General features: G+C 37.6%; 1 protein-coding gene across 2 annotated transcripts in view; it reads left to right on the top strand.

Annotated features, from left to right (window-relative positions):
- Sorcs3 (sortilin related VPS10 domain containing receptor 3) overlaps positions 1-19,445 on the top strand; it is a 601,718-nt gene that overhangs the window by 434,064 nt on the left and 148,209 nt on the right. For both annotated transcript variants that reach the window (XM_074078350.1, XM_074078349.1), the window contains exon 7: positions 8,734-8,852. In XM_074078350.1, the coding sequence (XP_073934451.1) occupies positions 8,734-8,852 (119 nt within the window). The remainder of the gene's footprint in view (positions 1-8,733; positions 8,853-19,445) is intronic.

Here is a 19,445-nt window from a genome sequence, read left to right as displayed (position 1 = left end):
CCCTCTCCATGGGACCTACATTTGCAATATGTATTTATCTTTATTTATTTAGTTTATAGGTGGTTAGACTGGGAGAGTAGAAACCTCAATTGTAATTTTACTTTTTCCACTGAAAGGCAGTATGAGTCAGGGAAACAAGTAAATCTGTTGAGTTTCCTTTTCTCTTGTAAAATGAAGCAGAATTAATGATTTATTCATTCAAGGAACAGAAACAAACTATGTTCATAAAAGGACAGTTTAATATTATTCTAGTTCCTTGAGCAAGACAGAGATACTAACATTCATACAAATATCAATATAGAAATTGGTGTTTCTCCTATATTTATTCTTCCTCTCACAATTCACTCTACTATAGTGAAACACTCTCAAAATTAGGGAAGACAAGTGGTTGTCAGGCCACACATGATAATCACCTGGGAAACTTACAGACTCACTTACATGCATACCCTCCCATGTACACTCATAGCCCCACCCCAAAATGAATAAAGAATCTCTAGGGAAAATTCTGGAAATTGGACCCTTATAAATTACCCTGATGATTCTAAAGAGCATGTAGGATTGAGAATGATGAAGCTCAATCCAAGTTTCTTGAGCTTTAACCTGCTCATGCTATATCTGAAGAATTTGTAAAAACACACTTTGCAGATTTCTTCTACCTCTGGTCCAGGGACTCCACTGTAATTAGCACTGCACTGCCCTGTGCTATGGGTAGTATTCAGATGAGTAGGACACATTCAGCATTTGGTAGGCCACAGGCGGATGAAAGAGGCAGACACATGCTCAGATCATTGCTGCAACATAATGTGATACCAGCCCTGGAGACTTTGATGAAACTCTCATGGACAAAGTGCTATGAAGCCAAAAGGACAGGTTGTCCATCTGCTGAGAATTGACTGAAGGCTGTGCAGAAGAGGCCATGACTAAGCTCCGTCTTCCCAAGAGGATGGTAAAAAGTCGAGGTGGGAGAATTATGCTAGAGTTGTGCTATGCAATTCAGTAGTTGGTTACATGTGGTTATGGAGTTCTTGAAATGGACCGTCCAAATGGGGGTGTTGCTTTAAGTGTGAAATATGGCTCAAGTTCAAAGACTTACTATAAATAGTAATAAATAAGAGCTTCTTAATAATTTTACATTAATGATATGATAGAATGATCATATTTGAGGATATATTGAGCTAAATGAAACATACTCAGTGAATTCACTTTTCTATTTACTTTTTTAACATGGCTACTGGAAAATGTGAAAGGTCATTTTTAGCTCAGGTCATGTCTGTTGCACAGCGTTGCCCTAGATCAAAGGAGCCCCTGGAGCAGAGCACTGTGTGTGGTGTTGCACTGACAACCCTGTCTCTAAGCTGGCTCTGACAGTCTGGAGCAAACCCAGCCCAAGCTGGTCCCACTCCTTATTCTAAGTGTAAGAATCTCCATTCTGTCCCAGTCCTGGTCAAACTTCTTAAGACTTTCAGATGGAACTAAATCACTGAATGATCCTTTGGCTTGGCAGAGCTTAAATAGGGCAAAGCCAACCAGTTTGGTTAATGACAGGATAAATCTGTTTCTTCCATGAGAGTCAGGATTTAAATGGCCTCTTCCATTCTGTCTTGGAAATCATCCTTATCTTAATGTCCCCTGTGCATTCTCTCTTTTTTTATCTGGTACATAGTTACAGACAGATGCATACATGAACACACACAGACACGCACACACACACACAGCCCTTCCATTTAAGGGACAATTGAAGGGCAATAGCAAGAGCATTAACTTGGTGACATGAATTGGAGAATTAACTCTCATTTAGAGGCTGTTTGTCCTTGGACTAAACTCCTAGCCTTTCTGTGACTCCCTCATCTACAACATTATCTATTTGAAAATACCAATAAATATACAAGAAATGTTTTTATAATTCATTTCTTTGTAAGTTTGCTAACAAAAATCTTATTGTAGAGTAAAATTGACAACAAGGCAGATTTTAGTTCAATAAACAAAAGAGTAATAATTTCAAAAACCTAAACATGACTCAGGCTGCTTTGCATATAGTAAGCTCTTCTTCATTGGAAATCCCCAAGCACAAACCAGGTGAGTGTCTTGCAGAGGTACTGTGGTCAGTTCACCTGGACATAGGCAAAAAGTTTTTAAACATCTAGCTATTCCTGAAATTTTAGAATCAAAACCCATAGCACCTCATTAGTCAATCGTTGCACTTTCTTGCCAAGTTAAGATAGAGCCTAACACTTCTTAACAGAGAATTTCGGGCAGACATAAATAATCAAATGGGCTTGATGCAGAAGTGAGACTATTGGTCTTGTAGACTAAACTCCAGGCTCTAGAAGCATAGATTATTGACTCCTAAAGGACCTTGAATTATTGATGAGTTCAGTGATTTTCAAACTGTATAACACAAAGCTTTAGCAACTCTTTAAGGACTCAGAGGCCAGATTGAAGATGAAATGGTAGCTAAATCAATGGCACTACAGATGGCTTGCCTTCAGCTCCATTAGAGCAGGTATGCTGAACTCCGCACTGAAGACATGCAATGATATCTGATAAAAAGAATTGCAGAATTTTAAAAGTTGGAATAGATAAGAGTTTTTATATGGCATCATTTCCCAAAAAGCATCAACATCTGTACCAACATGCCCAAAGTCACAGAGTAGGACAGCAATTACTTAATCTGTAAGTATTTAATCATTCCGTGCCTCAGTTTTCTCATCTGTGACATGGAGGTGATGATAAGTACAAGTCCTTTTTGAGATGTTGCAGGAATTAAAAAAGTTAATACATATAGCTCCTAGAATTCTAGACAACATGGAGTGAACACTTGAAATTCTTGCTATTATAATTGTCATCATCATTTATCCTATAATTGTCATATTCAAGTTTAGATTATTGAGCAGATGGAGTGGAAAGTGTCCTAAATAGTGTCCTAAGATATTCAAGGTTATTAAGATTTCTAAATGTCTCTATCTTTGCATACTATCCCCAGGGCCTTAAAGCAGAGAATACCAGTATTCTCTTATGAGATATCTGAAGTTTCACAAAAACTTAAGCCATAAATCTAAGGAGTGCAAACTACCTTTTTTTGTTTGTTGATTCTAGTTTTTAGGTCCCTGATGCCTCTAGTGCTGTATTAGTCATTTGCACATGTCATGTCCCTTTGGTTTGTATTGTGTCTGCAAATAAGTTGGCTCCACTTCTCAGTCAAGGAAAAAGAGGCTGATGGAAGCTAAATAACTTTTCAGAGTTACCCTGAATATGCTTCTTTTACTTATTTGCATTTGAGAGTTAATGCTATTTAAAATAAACAGCTCCTGGGTATTTCTCGAAGAACAGACCTGAAGAGCTGAATTTGCTTTTTGTTCACAATTTTAATTCACTTTTTCAATTTCTGACAATGTGTATATTACCCAAAGGGATGGAATTTGAGCGAATCATAGGAAGTTCTTTTCTCTGAGGTGCCAAGAGGCATGGTGTCTAGGAATTTTGAATATTTAGTAATCTCAGAGGCAAATCACAATCAAAGTCATCATATAATTCAGCATAACAAAAATGTATAGACTTTTAATGTAATTCAATTCAGTTTAACTAGCATTTAGTGGGGTTTTAGAAAATCAGCCCAAGGAGAGAAAAAGATGGCTAAGACTTTATTCCTTCTGGCAAGGAGATAACTCTTTTGAGAAGGTTTGATAAAGTCCAAACTGGACTTTTTGGTAGAATTTGTTGATATAGATGAGAAGCTTGCCTTGATGGATGGAAAGAGTTAATCTGTGGCCCTGAGCCCTATGACACTCTCAACTGAATTGCAGCCTCTTAGAAAGAAAGCAAGGCTAAGGCTCTTGTACTGTCTTAGTCTCTTGGTTCACATTCCTCAGCTTTTTAAGCACCCTCAATCCAGCCCTAATCTCAAAGCCCATCACTTATAAAATTATGCTTTGTCATTGCCCTGGAATCTTCTGAGAACAGGACTCATCTAATTTTCTCTGTTTCCAAGAATGATAGCGTCCTTACATAGTTTGATCCAATATAAAAGAAATGAATTCATCCATTTCAGGCAGCCCTTCTCACCATATGAGACTCTTGGTCTAACATCTGCGGTGTGAGGAGACATAGAGATTGTCCCCACTTGGGAAATACCTTCCTTAAACATCTTGCTGCTTTGAAATAGGGACAGGTATTTCCAAAGTTACCAAGTCTGTCCGATGACTTTTAGATTTTGAAAGTGGAGCAGTGACCACACCAGATCTTAGAAATACATCAGATCTTAGAAATGCAAATATATATTGCATTTAGAAATATGATAATCATTTATAAAAATCACTCTGATTTTTGCCATAGGAACATCTACATAAGTCTCGTTCTAGGCTGGTCTTTGTAGTTTTTCATTTGAGAATGTTTCAAAGAAAAGGATAGAAAGTAGAAGTTCAAGAATAATGATAGCACACTAGGAATGCTTTAGTATTTTCCATAAGTGTTACCTGCATAAAAGTCCATGTGTACTTTTACTCCCTTTTGCAAGAATTCCCTTTTCCCATAGCACAATTCCCCAACCAGGCTAAACTCAAGGGCTACCTCTCTCTTGAAGATCTTTTGATTTTTCAAGCTTAGACACACTTTTGTTTCTTGTTTGAATAAAGTCCACATGGTACAAACTTGGAACATGACTTTATGATAGGACCTATAGTATTGAGATCTTTTGATACCTAACAATAAAACAGAATGTTACCCATTATTAATGGGATAAATGAGTTATACTAAGAGTTAAATTGCCTTTCCTCTCTCCATTGTAAAAGAGTCACTAACATTTATGGAACTTTTGAAATGTATTCAATGATATGTTAAGCATTTTTTCATGTATAATCTTATTTAATCCTGGCAACAGTCTTTGGAGGCACATACTAAATTGTTTGTACCTCACAGAGGAGAAGCTGTGCTGCAGTTTAGTCAAGGGTAGTAAGTCCAGGATTTGAACTCAGCACCTTCTAGCTTCAAAGGCCTTGCTCTCAAATGCCACAATGTGTTTAAGAGATCTGAGCCATTCCATTTTATTTGGTATCTGGTGTAAGTCAAAGCAAACAAACAAAAAAAGGCCACACGTTACAAACCTGTTGTGGGGTTTCAAGTTATAGATAAATGTATTTTGGAGTTTTATCATAGGACTTCTGTAACTGTATCCAGCCTCATTTGAAGGGAGTATCTGAAATTCAAATTTGAGATTTTTTATGACTATCAAGCTTGAGCCAAATGGTGTTCTCTGGTCGCCCTTGACACCCACAGCCACCCCATGACTGTCACTTGCTTCTCTTTAGTGGCCATTGATAGTTCATTCTCTCTTACCCTCCCACTTTGAGATCTCATGCAACAGTAAGCATATTAACACTTATCATATCCCTATGTTTTGAAAAACAAAAGCATTGAGAACTTCCAATACATGAGTCCAGCTAAAGACTGCAAGGTCCCTGAATTTTAAGTGGATTTCAAAAACTCATTTTAGTGATGCTCTCCTGTTAAATTGGACCTTTCATGCTATGCTGGACAGTGGCAAGCAGAGAAAGAGCCAAGAAGTAGGATGAGTTTGGCATAATATCTCACTTGCCACAGGCCAAGGTTTAGGTAGGTGTTGATTTTGTTTGGGGTGGCCTTGAATATACTTGATTCTTTTCTCAAAGTGGCCAAATGAAAGAGTGAATAGTAAATAACCAGGAGAGAATGGGCCAGAGTGTGTGGTTAAGCAGGTGTTCCCCGGGGTGCACCTTTGATTACCACTGTAAGGAGCTTTCTAAGACACCAGCTAATGAGGATGCAGGTTGTCATGTCAACATTTATGGTTTCTTTGTGTTTATTCACTGTAGCTTTTTGCTGTATTTTTGGCGCTTTATTCTAGGAGCAAATTAGTAAATTTGTACAGGTCCAAGCATATCCCTGGTGGGCAGGCAATGTGCTCTAAAGCACATCCTGGGCTCCCTGCCTTCTCCTCTCCTTTCAGCCCAAAGTGGAAAGCCAGGCTGCTCTTGGCTTCCTCTGTGAACAAAGACAAAGAGGAAGGGACATGCAGGCCATATTTAATGATGGGTAGGCTGGTTTTGCTACAGTGTCAAGGACAGGGGGTGAAAAGTTCTGTCTCCTTCCTGGAGAGGTAGATTGAGATCAAATTACAGAGCAGAGATGGGAGATGAGTGTTTGTTTGGCCTTATGGTATTGGCCTGAACTATATTTAAAATTTAAATTAGTTGTCAATTATTAAAAGTCAGGAAGTTTTGCATCAAAAATCATTCATTTAGCATTACTGAGAAACTCAAAAGATGTTATACCTGAGTGCCCGTGATTAGCTGCAGCTGAGTAGCAGCTCCCCCTTAAGGAGCCAAGCATTTGTTCTTTTGTGGTGATCCTCATTGTGCTTCAATTCCCAGCACTGAGACGATGTGCCAGCAGCCCATGGTCATGTGAACACAGACCGTTTCACTCTTGTACATAATTGGCCTGGCACCTTAGGCATTTGAGATTATTAGACTCATTGTCAAAGACTTTGTATTCTATAGAAAGATATTTAGTCCTGTCCTAGGTACTCAAAACTGGAGGGTATTAACTAAAGTAGTTTTATAGGTGAATCTGGTGTTTGCCTTGGGCCCATCCAGCTTCCAAACTAACATCCACAGAAACCCTTGTGAAATGCATGCAACAGGCTAGTAGTACAGGAAATAGGAAGAAGAGAGTCGATGGCTAAATTGTCCAGGTTTAGGAGCCAACTGGATTATACGGAATGTGGAAGAAAGAAAAGTTAAGGGGCTTGATCTACTGGACATGTGACAGGACTGCTGATGGAAAAAATGAAACCAATGTTTGACATGTTCAGATCATAGATATGGAAGCAAACAGACTCTGTTCCATATGGACATTAAAGAAGTTGGAATGCACAGCACATAATGAAGTTTGCTTCTACCAAAATACACTTTTTGTTTAATTCGCATCATCTTTATAAATTAATGTTTGTAATAGATAGCTGCATAAATATGAATAAGCCTCTTCTTGGGCCACAAGTCTTCTTAGAATAGAAAATCTCTGTCTCATTCGTTGCTATAGTCCTAGTACCGCACATAATACCTGATACACGGTATGCATGCAAAAACTAATTATTGAATCAATTAATCAATCATTAATTGAAGAGAAACAGGAATAATTTAAACTACCTTTACTTTAAACTTACACCATTATACATTTTTGTTTACTTAAACTATTGGCCTTTTTTTATTTCTGCTGTCACTCCTTTTCTAGCCTCTAATACCAATGTAAACATACGTGCAAAGTAGCAATTGCATTACATGGATATGTACAATAATTCACATGTGTTTTGATGGTAAAATTTCTCCACTTTTAATCTTAAAGCAGTCTCTCCATTTTGACCATTTATTTTTTAGTTCCATGCAATGAGCAATAAATGTTTTTTGGTGGTACTGGAGTTTTGAACATCAGACCTTGTATTCGCTAAGCAGGTACTCTATTACCTGAGCCACACCCCAGCAATTTTTGCTTCAGTTATTTTTGAGATAGAATCTCACTTTATGCTTGGGCCAGCCTGGACTGCAATCCTCCTATTTATATTTCCCTCATGGCTGGGATGATAAGTGCTTGCTACAATGCCTGGCTTATTGGGTGAGTTAGAATCTGTTGAACTTTTGCCCTGGGCTAACTTTGAACCATGATCCTCCCAAACACTGTGTCCTGACTAGCTAGGATTATAGGTGTGGGCCACTGTGCTTGTCCTAATAAACTTTTTAAAAGCAATGTACAGAGTGATTTCTTCACAGAAACTCAACCGTATACTTCTAGAAGGAGCAAATAATAAAATGAATTGACTTTCCAGGATTACCCTGTTATCATGGTCAGAAGGCCTTTTAGAGTCAAGGATTTCCCATTCAGCTACTCCTGCAATCAAAAGGTTTTTAGGCTGTTGGAGGGAATGGGAAGTGATCACCTGCTGAGATCTTCAGACTATTTTACAAGTCATTATATATGTCTTATAAATTATAAGTAATAAGCAAATGCATTCTTACTGAAAATAATAAAGATGCATAAAAATTGAAGTTCCCACTCTAATTGTTTACTTCCTTAAATCCATTCCTTTCCCCAAAAGTAATCATGGCTAATTTTATACAGTTTTCTGTGCTGTTGTAGCACAAACCCACATATCAATGAAAACATAAATTGGATCACACGATATGTAGTGCTGAATTTTTCAAAGGTGGCAGAGTGGTGCTTCTTGGAGATAGGCAGGTCAACGCATAGGTATTTACTAAACCTTTGAATTATAGCATGATACTCTGTCATATGTATGTATCTTAGCTTCATTTAAATGCTGTTTAATTCATGGACATTTAGGTTTTTTTCAGTTTTTCATTGCTATGAGTAATGCTACAATGACCATCTTCGCCTTTCCTCTTTGTGAAAATGTATGAGTCTTTCGGTAGAAAACGTCCCTTGAATTAGAATTGCTGGTGTAGAATATGTGCATGTAAAATTCTGATAGCTCCTTCAAATTTGTTCTTCTTAAAAGCTAAACAGATTTCCTCTTTTGCCAATTGGATATGAGATTAACTCTTTCCCACCCATTTGCCAAATGTGAAATCTCATTGTTATTTTAAATTACATCATGGATTGCTTATGAAGTAGAGCTTTGTGTGCTGCTTACTTGGCTTGTCATTTCCCCTTGTGTCTAAGTGTCACTCTACTCTCCCTTTTCAGATGCTCACTACCTCACCTGCAGGATCCAGGAATGTGCAGAGACAACTCGGAGTGGTCCCTTTGCTCGCTCCATTGATGTCAGCTCCCTGGTAGTCCAAGATGAATATATCTTCATTCAGGTGAGTGCAGAAAGTGCAGTCAATGGTAGGAAGAAAATGTTTTAAGTGAAGCTCGCTGCCTGCAGGAAAATGAGGATGGTTTTCTTAAAGTTTGAAGATGTGGAGCTAGGACACTGTCACTCTTTCACTTTGGGGTACCAGCCCTGGGGATATCCCAGACTTCTGCTACAGGATGAAGATGTTATGGGTCATTGTCCTGTTGCGGGCATTTTGGTGGCCTGCTGAATCCTTCAGTTGGATTGCCATTTCAAGATAACAGAGCTGTCTTGACGTGATTAGGTCTTGGGCTGGTGTTTGAGGTTATTTAAAGTCAGATGTCTAATGGGCTTTGACATTAAGTAATTTATCAAAGCCATGTTCTATTTCTGTCTAAAGTGACTTGTCTAACTTGGGAATTAGATCTCTAATGAATTAGGCATCTCTAGAATGTTCTTTCTGGAAAAGTCTAAAAATCACTAAATCTTCTGCTCTCTTTCCAGTGCTGACCACCCAGTTGAAGGTCCAAGCCCCAAATCTGTTACTTCCAGAAATCTTACTCTCATAGGAAACTAGGTGGAACTTACATGTTTTAGGCAGGCAAAGGAAGCTTTCTTTTAGGTTTTGTGATTTTGATGTACTAAAAGGATATACAAAAATAGAGCATAAATGAAGAGAAAGAAAAAGTGATGCTCCACTGAGTTATCATGTATGTGTGTGTGCGTGTGTGTTTGTGTGACAAATCAAACTTGGCATTTGATGACAAGCTTGAACTTCTCCCTCTGCTTTTCCATTCCTCTACTTTCATTTGTTTTATAAACTGTTTCTCATCAGAAACTTGAGCTTTGATTTTGCTCAAACCTAAACACATCAGTGACTTTTCGTGCTTGCCCCTTGGCCTTTGAGTCCATATCCATCCCATATCCTCTGAGACTCTAATACTCACTGTGACTCACATTCTGTGCACCCTTATAGGTCTGTGGTATATGCCATTCCTCTAGCAGCCCTTCTTACCAAATCTGAATAGAGTTTTCTTCTTTCCAAATTGCATTTTACACTTTCTGAGAGTAGGGAAAATATCATATATTTTTGTTTTGTACCTAACTCTTGACCCTACCATGATGGTTTTGTAAATCAGTGGTGCTCAGTGAATACTTGCTTTTGGGTATATCAGTTGCTTCTTTCTACAACTTAGTTGTGTGGATTTTTGAGGTCTAATAAAATACAGGAGAAGTAACCAGCTTCTCAAAAGCCAATTTGAAAGAAAGAATGAAAGAGGGAGTCCCTATGACTTCAAAAGGTCTTTGTTTCTCAGATTTATTCAAAACCAGAATCTCAAGACTGTTTCTCTGTGTCTTGGCAGATCAATGTTATTCTCATGGTCTTATTTATAGACATTTATTGAACATGTATATGGCAAAATATATAATGCTAGTTACTACTCTTGGTGTTTTCCCAGATTTTTGCTTTTGGCCTACTGCTTTTTGCACCCAAGACTCACTATCTGAGCAATTCCATGTTTTAAACACCATCTCCATGATCTCTTGACTCTTAAGTCAGTGAGCTATGGCCTTCATTATATTCTTCAGATCTATATCTACGAGCCATCTCAGAATCCAATGTGGATTCTGAAAACAAAATCAGCTTGTCCCCCTTGACCCTCACAACAAATTGGTGACACTGCCTTCTATCAAGTCACTCAAAGTAGGAACCTGAAGGTCAGTCAATGTCACCAAATTGAATGAATCCAAAGCCTGTCTCATATCACTCTTGGTTATTTCTCAGGCATTTCCTTTTACTCCATTCTCATTGTTATGGGCCCCATGTAAGACTATTTTCTCTTTCTTTTTACTGAAGTATTTTAAAAGTAGAGGCACAGAAATGATTTGTGAATTTACAAATATGATTTTAATGCTAACACTGTATATAAAGATGAACATGGCAGAATTGTTTCTAGGAAGCGTGATTTAAAATATAAAACATTCAGTTTTTTTTCTTTGTGTTGAATAGTTTTCTGTAATTTTTAGGCAGATACCCATATTTTTAGAAAATTCTCCTGAAACATTTCTTTTTGTATTATACTTGAAGCAATAAGTATTTTTTTTCAAAAAAAAGCAGCATTTTAATTTTGTTCGAAAGAAATATGAGGTTCCATCATTCAATAAAGTTTTATTTATTGCTTAGTGTATGTGAGGCCCCTGTTCTAGATACTGGGGTTAAAATAACAAACAAAACAGAGCTTCTGCCTCAGTGGAAACAATTCTAATAGGACATGGGAATATATTTATATATATATGTATATATATGATACACACAGCCACATACAAATACACAGATGTGAAAAGCTATAGAGTGTAATGGCCAATAAGAACGTATGACGTATGGGTTAGAGCCCAATGGCTAGCGTGTTTTCAGATTATGGCTTGCCACATTTAGCTGGGTGACCTTGAGCTGTGTTTCGTTTGACTTGTCTATAAAAAGAAGATAAATATAGGGCTTACTTAATGGTTTCTGGAAGGATTACTTTTTTTGTGGCAATGGGGTTTGAATTTAGGGCCTTGAGCTTGCTAGGCAAGTGCTCTACCACTTCAGCCATATCGCCAGCTACATTTGTGAATATCTGTAAAACACCATGGCTGGAACCATGGTGCTACATGAATATTTGCCATCTCATTACCTAGAAATCTATTTATTTATCTATCCCTTACTATTGTCTATTTATCTATCAAGTAGAACAGAAGATCTATGGAATACGGATAAAAATAAATCAGGGACTGCAAAGGAGGGGGATATGACAATATTGCTATTTTATTTAAGATGACCCAGGAAAGCTTTATTAAGTGATGCACTAGGGACAAGGTGACAGAAGATAGCACAGTCAGTAGGGAACAGTTGTGTTGGGTCCTGACCCTTTTGAGCCCCACATTGAGATGTGGCAATTGAAAGAGGGAGTAAAGAGATGTGAAGCTAGCTTCAGAGCTGGGGAAGAGGGGAAGATGTGGCTAAGTATATAATTTGGAAGGCTGTCAGCATATTGATGGTATTTTGAAATTACAGAATTGAAGTCATCAAGGTAGTAGTGGAATAGAGATACAGTTCAAACACTGGTCCCAGGGAACAACATGTTTTGGAATTCTGGTTTATAAGAAAGAGCCAACAAATGAGACCCTGACTAAGAATTGAGAGATGAGGCCAGAAAGGTGACAGGGTACTTGACCCCACAGGCTCTTGGAGGCTGTTTTAAGGACTTCCTTCCCTCCCTCCTTCTCCTCTCCCTCCCTCCCTTCCTTCCTTCCTTTTTACCATGGATGTAATAGGAGACAACTGATTAGCAATATAATAATTCAAAAGGCCATAAACTTAAAAAAATTTCAATTTCATTAATCACCAAATAAACACATATTAAGTGGCACTTACTGTTTGCAACTATCAACTAGTCAAGATTGAAATAATGTGAAAGAATGGCAGTAGGTTGCAGGTAATCAACCACAGACACATGCTGCAGATGCAAACATAAATCAGTTGGCCATCAGCATTTACTCCTTTCATTCTGGCAGGTGAGCTCGGCCATTCGCACTGGTAAGTATGACAGATATCTTAGGTCTGACAGTGTATACTTACTGCTCAATTATTAGTACTTTTAAAAAATTCCCATCATATGCTCTGTTTCCCTTGCTGTCCCAAGTATTCGTTTGATAATTTTAATTATTTGTAGTTTTCTAACTGCTTAGCTTTCAGAACATAACTTTTTCTAACATACTGAATCTTCTATTTTTAAGTAAAACCTATTGATTTTTTCTTGTGAGCAATTATAAAATTAGCGTGTTTCTATACCGTTCTGTTTTCTCCCCTAATTCTTCTGCTACATAATTTTGATTAATTATAGTACTTCCTTATCTTAAACTGTAATTCTGGTAGACTTCAATATTTTATGAAGCACTAATATACATTATGACCACACACCCTATTCACTTTTCTGACCCATTTCATTTAACTAAGTCTTTTAGCATGTGCGTTCTGCTCTGTCCTACTTTTCCTGCATGCACTTTGATCTTAGTTTTTGTTGTTGTTTGTTTGTTTGTTTTTGGCAGTACTGGGGTTTGAACATAGGACCTCATACTTTCTAGGAAGGCACCCTACCTCTTGAGCCACTCTGCCAGCCCTTGATCTTAGTTTTATAAATGTATTTATTTACCTGTCCCCATCAGTTATTTTCTATAGTTTTGTTCATTTAGCTTTTGGTGGTCTGAAGTTATTCCCTTAGTAATGCCTTCAAGAATGGCCAACTCTTATATGTTAGAAGTAGGTTTGTTTACCCCCCTTTATGCTTTATGTTAGTTTCTATGGTATAAAATTTATGTGCTGTTCTCTTTGCATGAGAACTTTGCTCCATCAGCTTCCTGAATGTTACTGGCTCAGGTCAGTCTGAAATATTCTTCCCTTTAGAAGTCTTTCTTTTGTTTTGTTTTTTCTTGTGGGGATGTTGATGTTTTGGTTTTGTTTTTTTAATAACCTCTAATAAACTTAAATAATCTTTAATTATTAAAAGTCCTTTTTCCTTTACATGTGAATACCAGTTGTTTATTAGACTATGCCTTGTGATTGCCATACTTTGTCCATCTTTTCCAGAAGATTCCATTTCTTCATCATTTAAATCTCTCAAAAGCCCCTATAACATATCTTGAAATACCTGTTTTATGTCAGTTTCATTGTTTTGGTTGTCTTCCTTTGAGACCCTGGATGTGTATAATAGACGGGAGAGACAAAAGAGAGATGTCTTTTCATCCGTCTCTCAATTTGAGCAAACTGAGGAGAATGAGATAAAGCAGTCTTACACTATCCTCAAATAAGTACTTAGTAGTGTCCACACTCATTTTGCCTTTTATTTTTCTGCTTTAACTTCTTCTCTGTGCTTTGCCAGCTTATGTTTTATCTCTTGTTATCTCAATACATCTTCCCTGGACTTTTGTATACCTGCTTAAAGTTCTTCTGTTATAGAGGTGATCTCTTCACCACACAGGTTATTTTAAATCATAGCAATGTGGTTACCATTTTCATTTGCTCCATGAAATTGTATTTTATTCTATGTTTTTACTATCCCTTCCCCTCTTTTATTATGCTGAATTATTTTATCATTACTGTACTATTGTATTTTTATGTCTTTAACTATTACTTATTTTTTAATGAGCTGAGTTCTTCAGGTCACAAACTACTCATGAACTATTTGAGGAGGTTTATTTTGGTAGTATATCAGGGTTCTGTTGTCAGTTGTCAGTCGTCCTCCTTGATACTCAATGTGTTTGCATATGACCCAAGATCATTTTCTCCAAAAGGATTCTTCTCATAAGGCAGGTTCTCTTGGAACATAATACATGTGGCTTCCTTCCAACATATGTTGTGCTTCACAGTTAAATTTTCATTAAGTGTGGAATTTGCCTTTCTCATTCTTGTTTTGCTTATGCTGTAGGATGATTTATGAGAAGAAAAAGTGGGAAGCTCTGTCATTACTTGGCTACTTAAAACCATTTATAAATACTTATTGTGTATTTTCTGAAGTGTTGCAATAGCTTACTAACTGATTTCCTTGCTCCCAGATCAGCACACCGATCTCCAGTCCATTCACAACACTACTTCCAAAGTCATTTATTTAAAATAAAAATCAATGTTCCTACCTTCAGTGTCTGTTCATCACCCACAGAGTGAAATCTAGTTCCTTAGGATTGCCTTCCAGACCTCCACATTCTGTATCCTACATTCCCCATCGGCCTTGTGTGAATTCCCTGTGTGTTAACTATTTCCCATATACCTTCCTGTTCAATTTACCCTTTAACAAACGTGGATCTTTTAGTCTCCATGCAAACACCATGACATTTCTTGTCTCACCTGCCTTTCTTACATTGTCTTTCTGTTTAGAATGTCCCTTTATCTGACAAACTGACATCCTCAACTGGATTGGACCATGCTTCAGTGCAGACAACTTATCCATTTGTATAATATCTCCCTGGCTAGGTCTGTAAACTCTAAGAACAGGGCTATGTCTTATTCATCATTCTTTCTCTTGCACTTAGCATAATGACTGGTACTCAATAAACGTTTGCTGAACTGAACTGAACTGAACTGAGAAGATAAGACATTGTCCTAATTTTCAAGGAGTATAGCTAGTTATCTTTTTAAGGAAGGAAATCTTGTTTCTGCAGCTAACAATATAAGACAACTTAGGGTAATTGACAATTGCTCACTGCATAAAAAATGCCCATGTGTAGAATGTCTCTGCATTTTTATAATACTGCTGTCCAGGAATTACCCAATGTGTTATTCAGTGCCCTTTTTATATTCATTCATTTAAATATATTAAAATACATTCAGCGCAGTGGGGAACACAGACAACTAAACAATTATAATGCAATGTGATGAGGGCTGTATTAGTTGGAAGCACATGTTGCTCGTCACCCTGCCTGGGAAGGAGGGTCAGTGCCGGCTTCCTGGAGGGGAAGCTAAGAGGACAAGTTAAGTAGCACTCAGGAGATGGAGGCAGGAGAATCATGCCTTCGAAACCAGCCTGGGCTACACAGTAAGTTCCAGGACAGCGGAGGCAACATAGGAAGACCTTGGCTCAATAAATTAAATAAATAAAAAAGATGAATTTGGGAGAAGTTGCATAGAATTGTGAGGCTTGCTTCAAGTCTCTCCAGGAGTTATGGCCAAGGCAAGTTGGACCCTGAGGATTATGCATTGCACTGAAGGATTTTGTTCTTCTTCAGTATTTGGCATTGAAAGTAGAGCTTTGTAAAAGCAGAGTGTTTTCTTTCATTCCTATAATTTGAAAAACTGAATAACAGCAAGATGAGCATAAGGGGCTTTGGTGGTTCATGACTTTAAGAAAATTTTCCTTTTTAATTTGTCTAACTTTTTCAAATACTGATAGCTTTCTTGGGATGGGGCTATGGTACTGGGACTTGAACTCAGGGCTTCATACTTGCTAGGCAGGCACTTTACCACTTGAGCCACTCTGCCAGCCCTGTTTTTGTGTTGGGTATTTTTTAGATAGGGTCTGTGAACTTTTTTGCCCAGGCTGCTTTGAATCTGATTCTCCTGATTTCTGCCTCCCAAGTTAGGATTACAGACATGAGCTAATTGTGCCCAGTTTCAAATACTGTTATCTTATATTTGGTTTTAGTGCTAACAGAGACATAGAACTCTGATGAAAACAAAACAAAACTAATAACAATAACAAAAAAATCCAGTCTGTTCCTTCACTTTTCCCACTTCTATACCCAAAGGTGTTTCTGGCAGTTTTACATTAGGTCTCAGGAAAACTTGTCTCAACAAATAGAAGAGCCTCGACTGTGTATATATCCAAATATAATGAAATCAGTATGTTGAAAAGACATATGTCCTCCCATGTTCACTGCAGTACTGTTTATAATAGCCAAGAATGGAAATAACCTAGGTGTCCATCAACTGATAAATGGGTAACAAAAATGAGGTACACATAACTAATTGAATATTATTCAGCCATGACAAGAATGGAATCCTTTTTGTAGTAACATGGACATAACTGGGGATTATCACATTAAATGAAGTCAGTCAGGAAGACACAGACAGACAAAGACCATATGTTCTCACTCATATGTGGAATCTAAAGAAGTTGATCTTATAAAAGTTGAGAATAGAATGTAGTTACAAGAGTTTGGAAAGGATGCGGAGAAGCTGTCAATAGGAACTAAGTTATAGTTAGCTAGAAGTAAGAAGTTCTGGTGAGCTATTGAAAGTAGGGTGACTATAGATAACAGTAATGTATCTTGTATTTCAAAACCTAGAAGAAAAGGATTTTGAAATTTTCATCATAAAGAAATGATGACTATTTGAGGAGATAGATATGTGCAGCTTGATTTGAGTGTTATACAATATATATATATGTAGTGAAATATCACACAGTCACGCTACATGGTGTACCCCATAAACAGGGCCAACTTTTTTGGGGGGTTTGTATTATTTTAAAACAATAAAAAATTTAAAAATAGAAGAGGACATCTGCAGGCTTCTTAGCACTTCCTCAAGCAGAACAACTCTGACTGCTCTGTACATTGAGCTTCTCAATACTCTTTCATTTGACCAAAAAAAATGCTTACAAATCACTGACTTTTTATAGCTTTTCTGGCTAAATGGATCAAAGATCAGGCTTTTTCATGTATGGGAAAGAATGACCCATTAGGAATGCAGGTGAGATCCAGGCTCATAACTTGTTTGCACATATGAATATGTGCAGTGTATATATTTCTTGCATAGTTATTTATCCACCGGTGAATCATTATATACAAATGTATATGCATTTGAGAGCACAGTTAACCTTTAAATAATAATATTCATTAATTAAATTAAATAATCAAGCTTCTCCCATTATATTAATTTTGTATGAAAATTTCACCCTCTCTCATTTGCCTCTCTAGTAGAAAGCACTCCCTGTAACCAATTTCCTTTTCTGGATCAATTATTTTTAATCCTTTATCCTGTGTGTGATAGAAGGGTCTATAAATTACTCATACAGCTCCTGCAATTGAGAGAGACCCCAAAGGTTCTACCTTACCTTTTATTTTCCTGCTGACAGAGAGGTAAAGGTGGCCACTTGATGGCTTTGCTTGAGGGGACCTCATGTTTGATCTCCCGCTTTTGAGCAAGCTGAGTTGGAGATGTACAGGAAACTGTGAAATTTGTTAATCTGTCAGTGCCTTTTCTGTGCAGGGGGCCTGGGGTTTCATAGTGAAATCAAAAGGAGCTAATCCTTCCCAGAAGAGCCTTGTTTTAATGGGGAAGAGTCTGCCTGAAAGGCATCTGTTCCACATGGATAAAAGGGAAATAGGCTTTCCTCTGTAGGACTAGGGAGAGGTAAGTTGATTTCTGCATTCTGAGCCAAGGTGGTTGAAAATTCTGTCATTCCACCTTACAGTGTAGCTTTTCTAGTGATTATTCTAGAGCAAATATAGTTTAGCAATTGTCATGGTAAAGTTCCTTCAGCCATATTATTCATACCCTGGCTACTAGGGAGTGTGATAAAAAAACAAGAACAGGGTATGAGTAAGCCACCACACAAAAATGGTGCATTTGCAGTAGATTACTTGGCACATAAGTAAGCCTCGCCTACAAGAAGGCTTCATTCACTCACTGAATAAACTGCTGTTGTGCATTGCATTCATGTCAAAGGTATGATGCCAACATATCTTTAAATATCTAAAATACAAGAGAAAACCAGATCCACAATCAAGATACAAATAACATACTCAAGAAGCAGAGAAAATGAAAATTCCAAGGAGGGAAAGTCAGACTGACTCTGCTAAGTCTTAATCCACATGCTCCCTGGTGTCTTTGCTGCCTTTGCACAGAACAAAAGCTTTCCTTCACTCTTTTAGATAAGCCTAATATTGCCCTAGGAGATGACACACAGAAACTTCAGTACTCAGGAGAAAGAGATTGTTTTTAGGAGCTGAGCAGGAAAAGACAGACCCTAAAACCACACCTGGCCCCCTGAGCCTGGGAGAGTTCGTAACAGATTCAGTCTAAGAAGAAAACCTATGGTATCCACAATCACTCTCACTAACCCACAATGGCTAGTTGCTCCCTGAACCCTTGTAAACTTCTGTAAAAGCAGCACTGTATAGACACATCTAGCACCAATACTATTCCTATTTACTAGTATTGTTCTATGGGTGTCATCAAAAAGGAAGCCCCTTTTACAGCAAGGAATTCTGAGGACAGAACAATAGTACATGCAAAGTGGTTCTGTGATGATTACAGTACCACTATGAAGCCAGTCAGTAGCTTCCATACCAGTTTCTGTTAGCTTTTAAGAGCTCTGTGTATAAACATAGAAAAATGGTACTGCTATGAAGTGTCAGGATATGTTCCAGAAGTACTAGCAATTAATGGATCTTAGTGGCCAATGAATAGATATTCCCAGAAGTATGCCAAGAGCAATGGGACAGAGCAGAGGCAGAAAACATTGCTCCTGCTCTCAAACAGTTTATGACCCAACTAGCCAGTGGTGTGATATGGAGAAAAGAGCTAGGAGTTGAAAGACTTGGACTGTCATTAGGGACCTCTCCCCTACCAGCTAGGGAACACTGGACAAATCACTTAGACTCTCAGAGCATTAATTTCCTCATCTCTGCAGAATGGAATCACACTACTTGCCCTGTGCAAATTAGAAGGTTGTTGTGAGGATCAAGAGAGATAATAATGGCTTTCAAATGCTTTGAAAACTATAAAGCCTCACAAAATGCAAGAATGGAAAGACTAATACATGTGCAAAACTCAGCCTCATTCTTCAGTGTATTTACATCCTTTGTTTTTCTTAGTCCGCCACATAAAAGATTACTAAATCACTTCACCAAATTTATTTGTAATTATTCATGATTTCAGTTCATGGACCAACAAAATACCTTCCCACATAGCTTCCATGTTACTGTCGATCTAAGAAAGAAATTTTCATGGTCTTTGTGGGACTCTGTGTATTCTGGGGCTTTTTATTTTTCAAGACTTGTAGCATCTTGGTCCCCAGCTCACCTGGCTTTTTATACTTCATGTAAGATCTGACTTTATGTACCATCATGGGAGATAGAG

The sequence above is a fragment of the Castor canadensis genome, chromosome 7 (assembly GCF_047511655.1).
Source record: "Castor canadensis chromosome 7, mCasCan1.hap1v2, whole genome shotgun sequence".
Lineage (NCBI taxonomy): Eukaryota > Metazoa > Chordata > Mammalia > Rodentia > Castoridae > Castor > Castor canadensis.
This window is presented reverse-complemented; position numbering and strand designations above follow the sequence as displayed.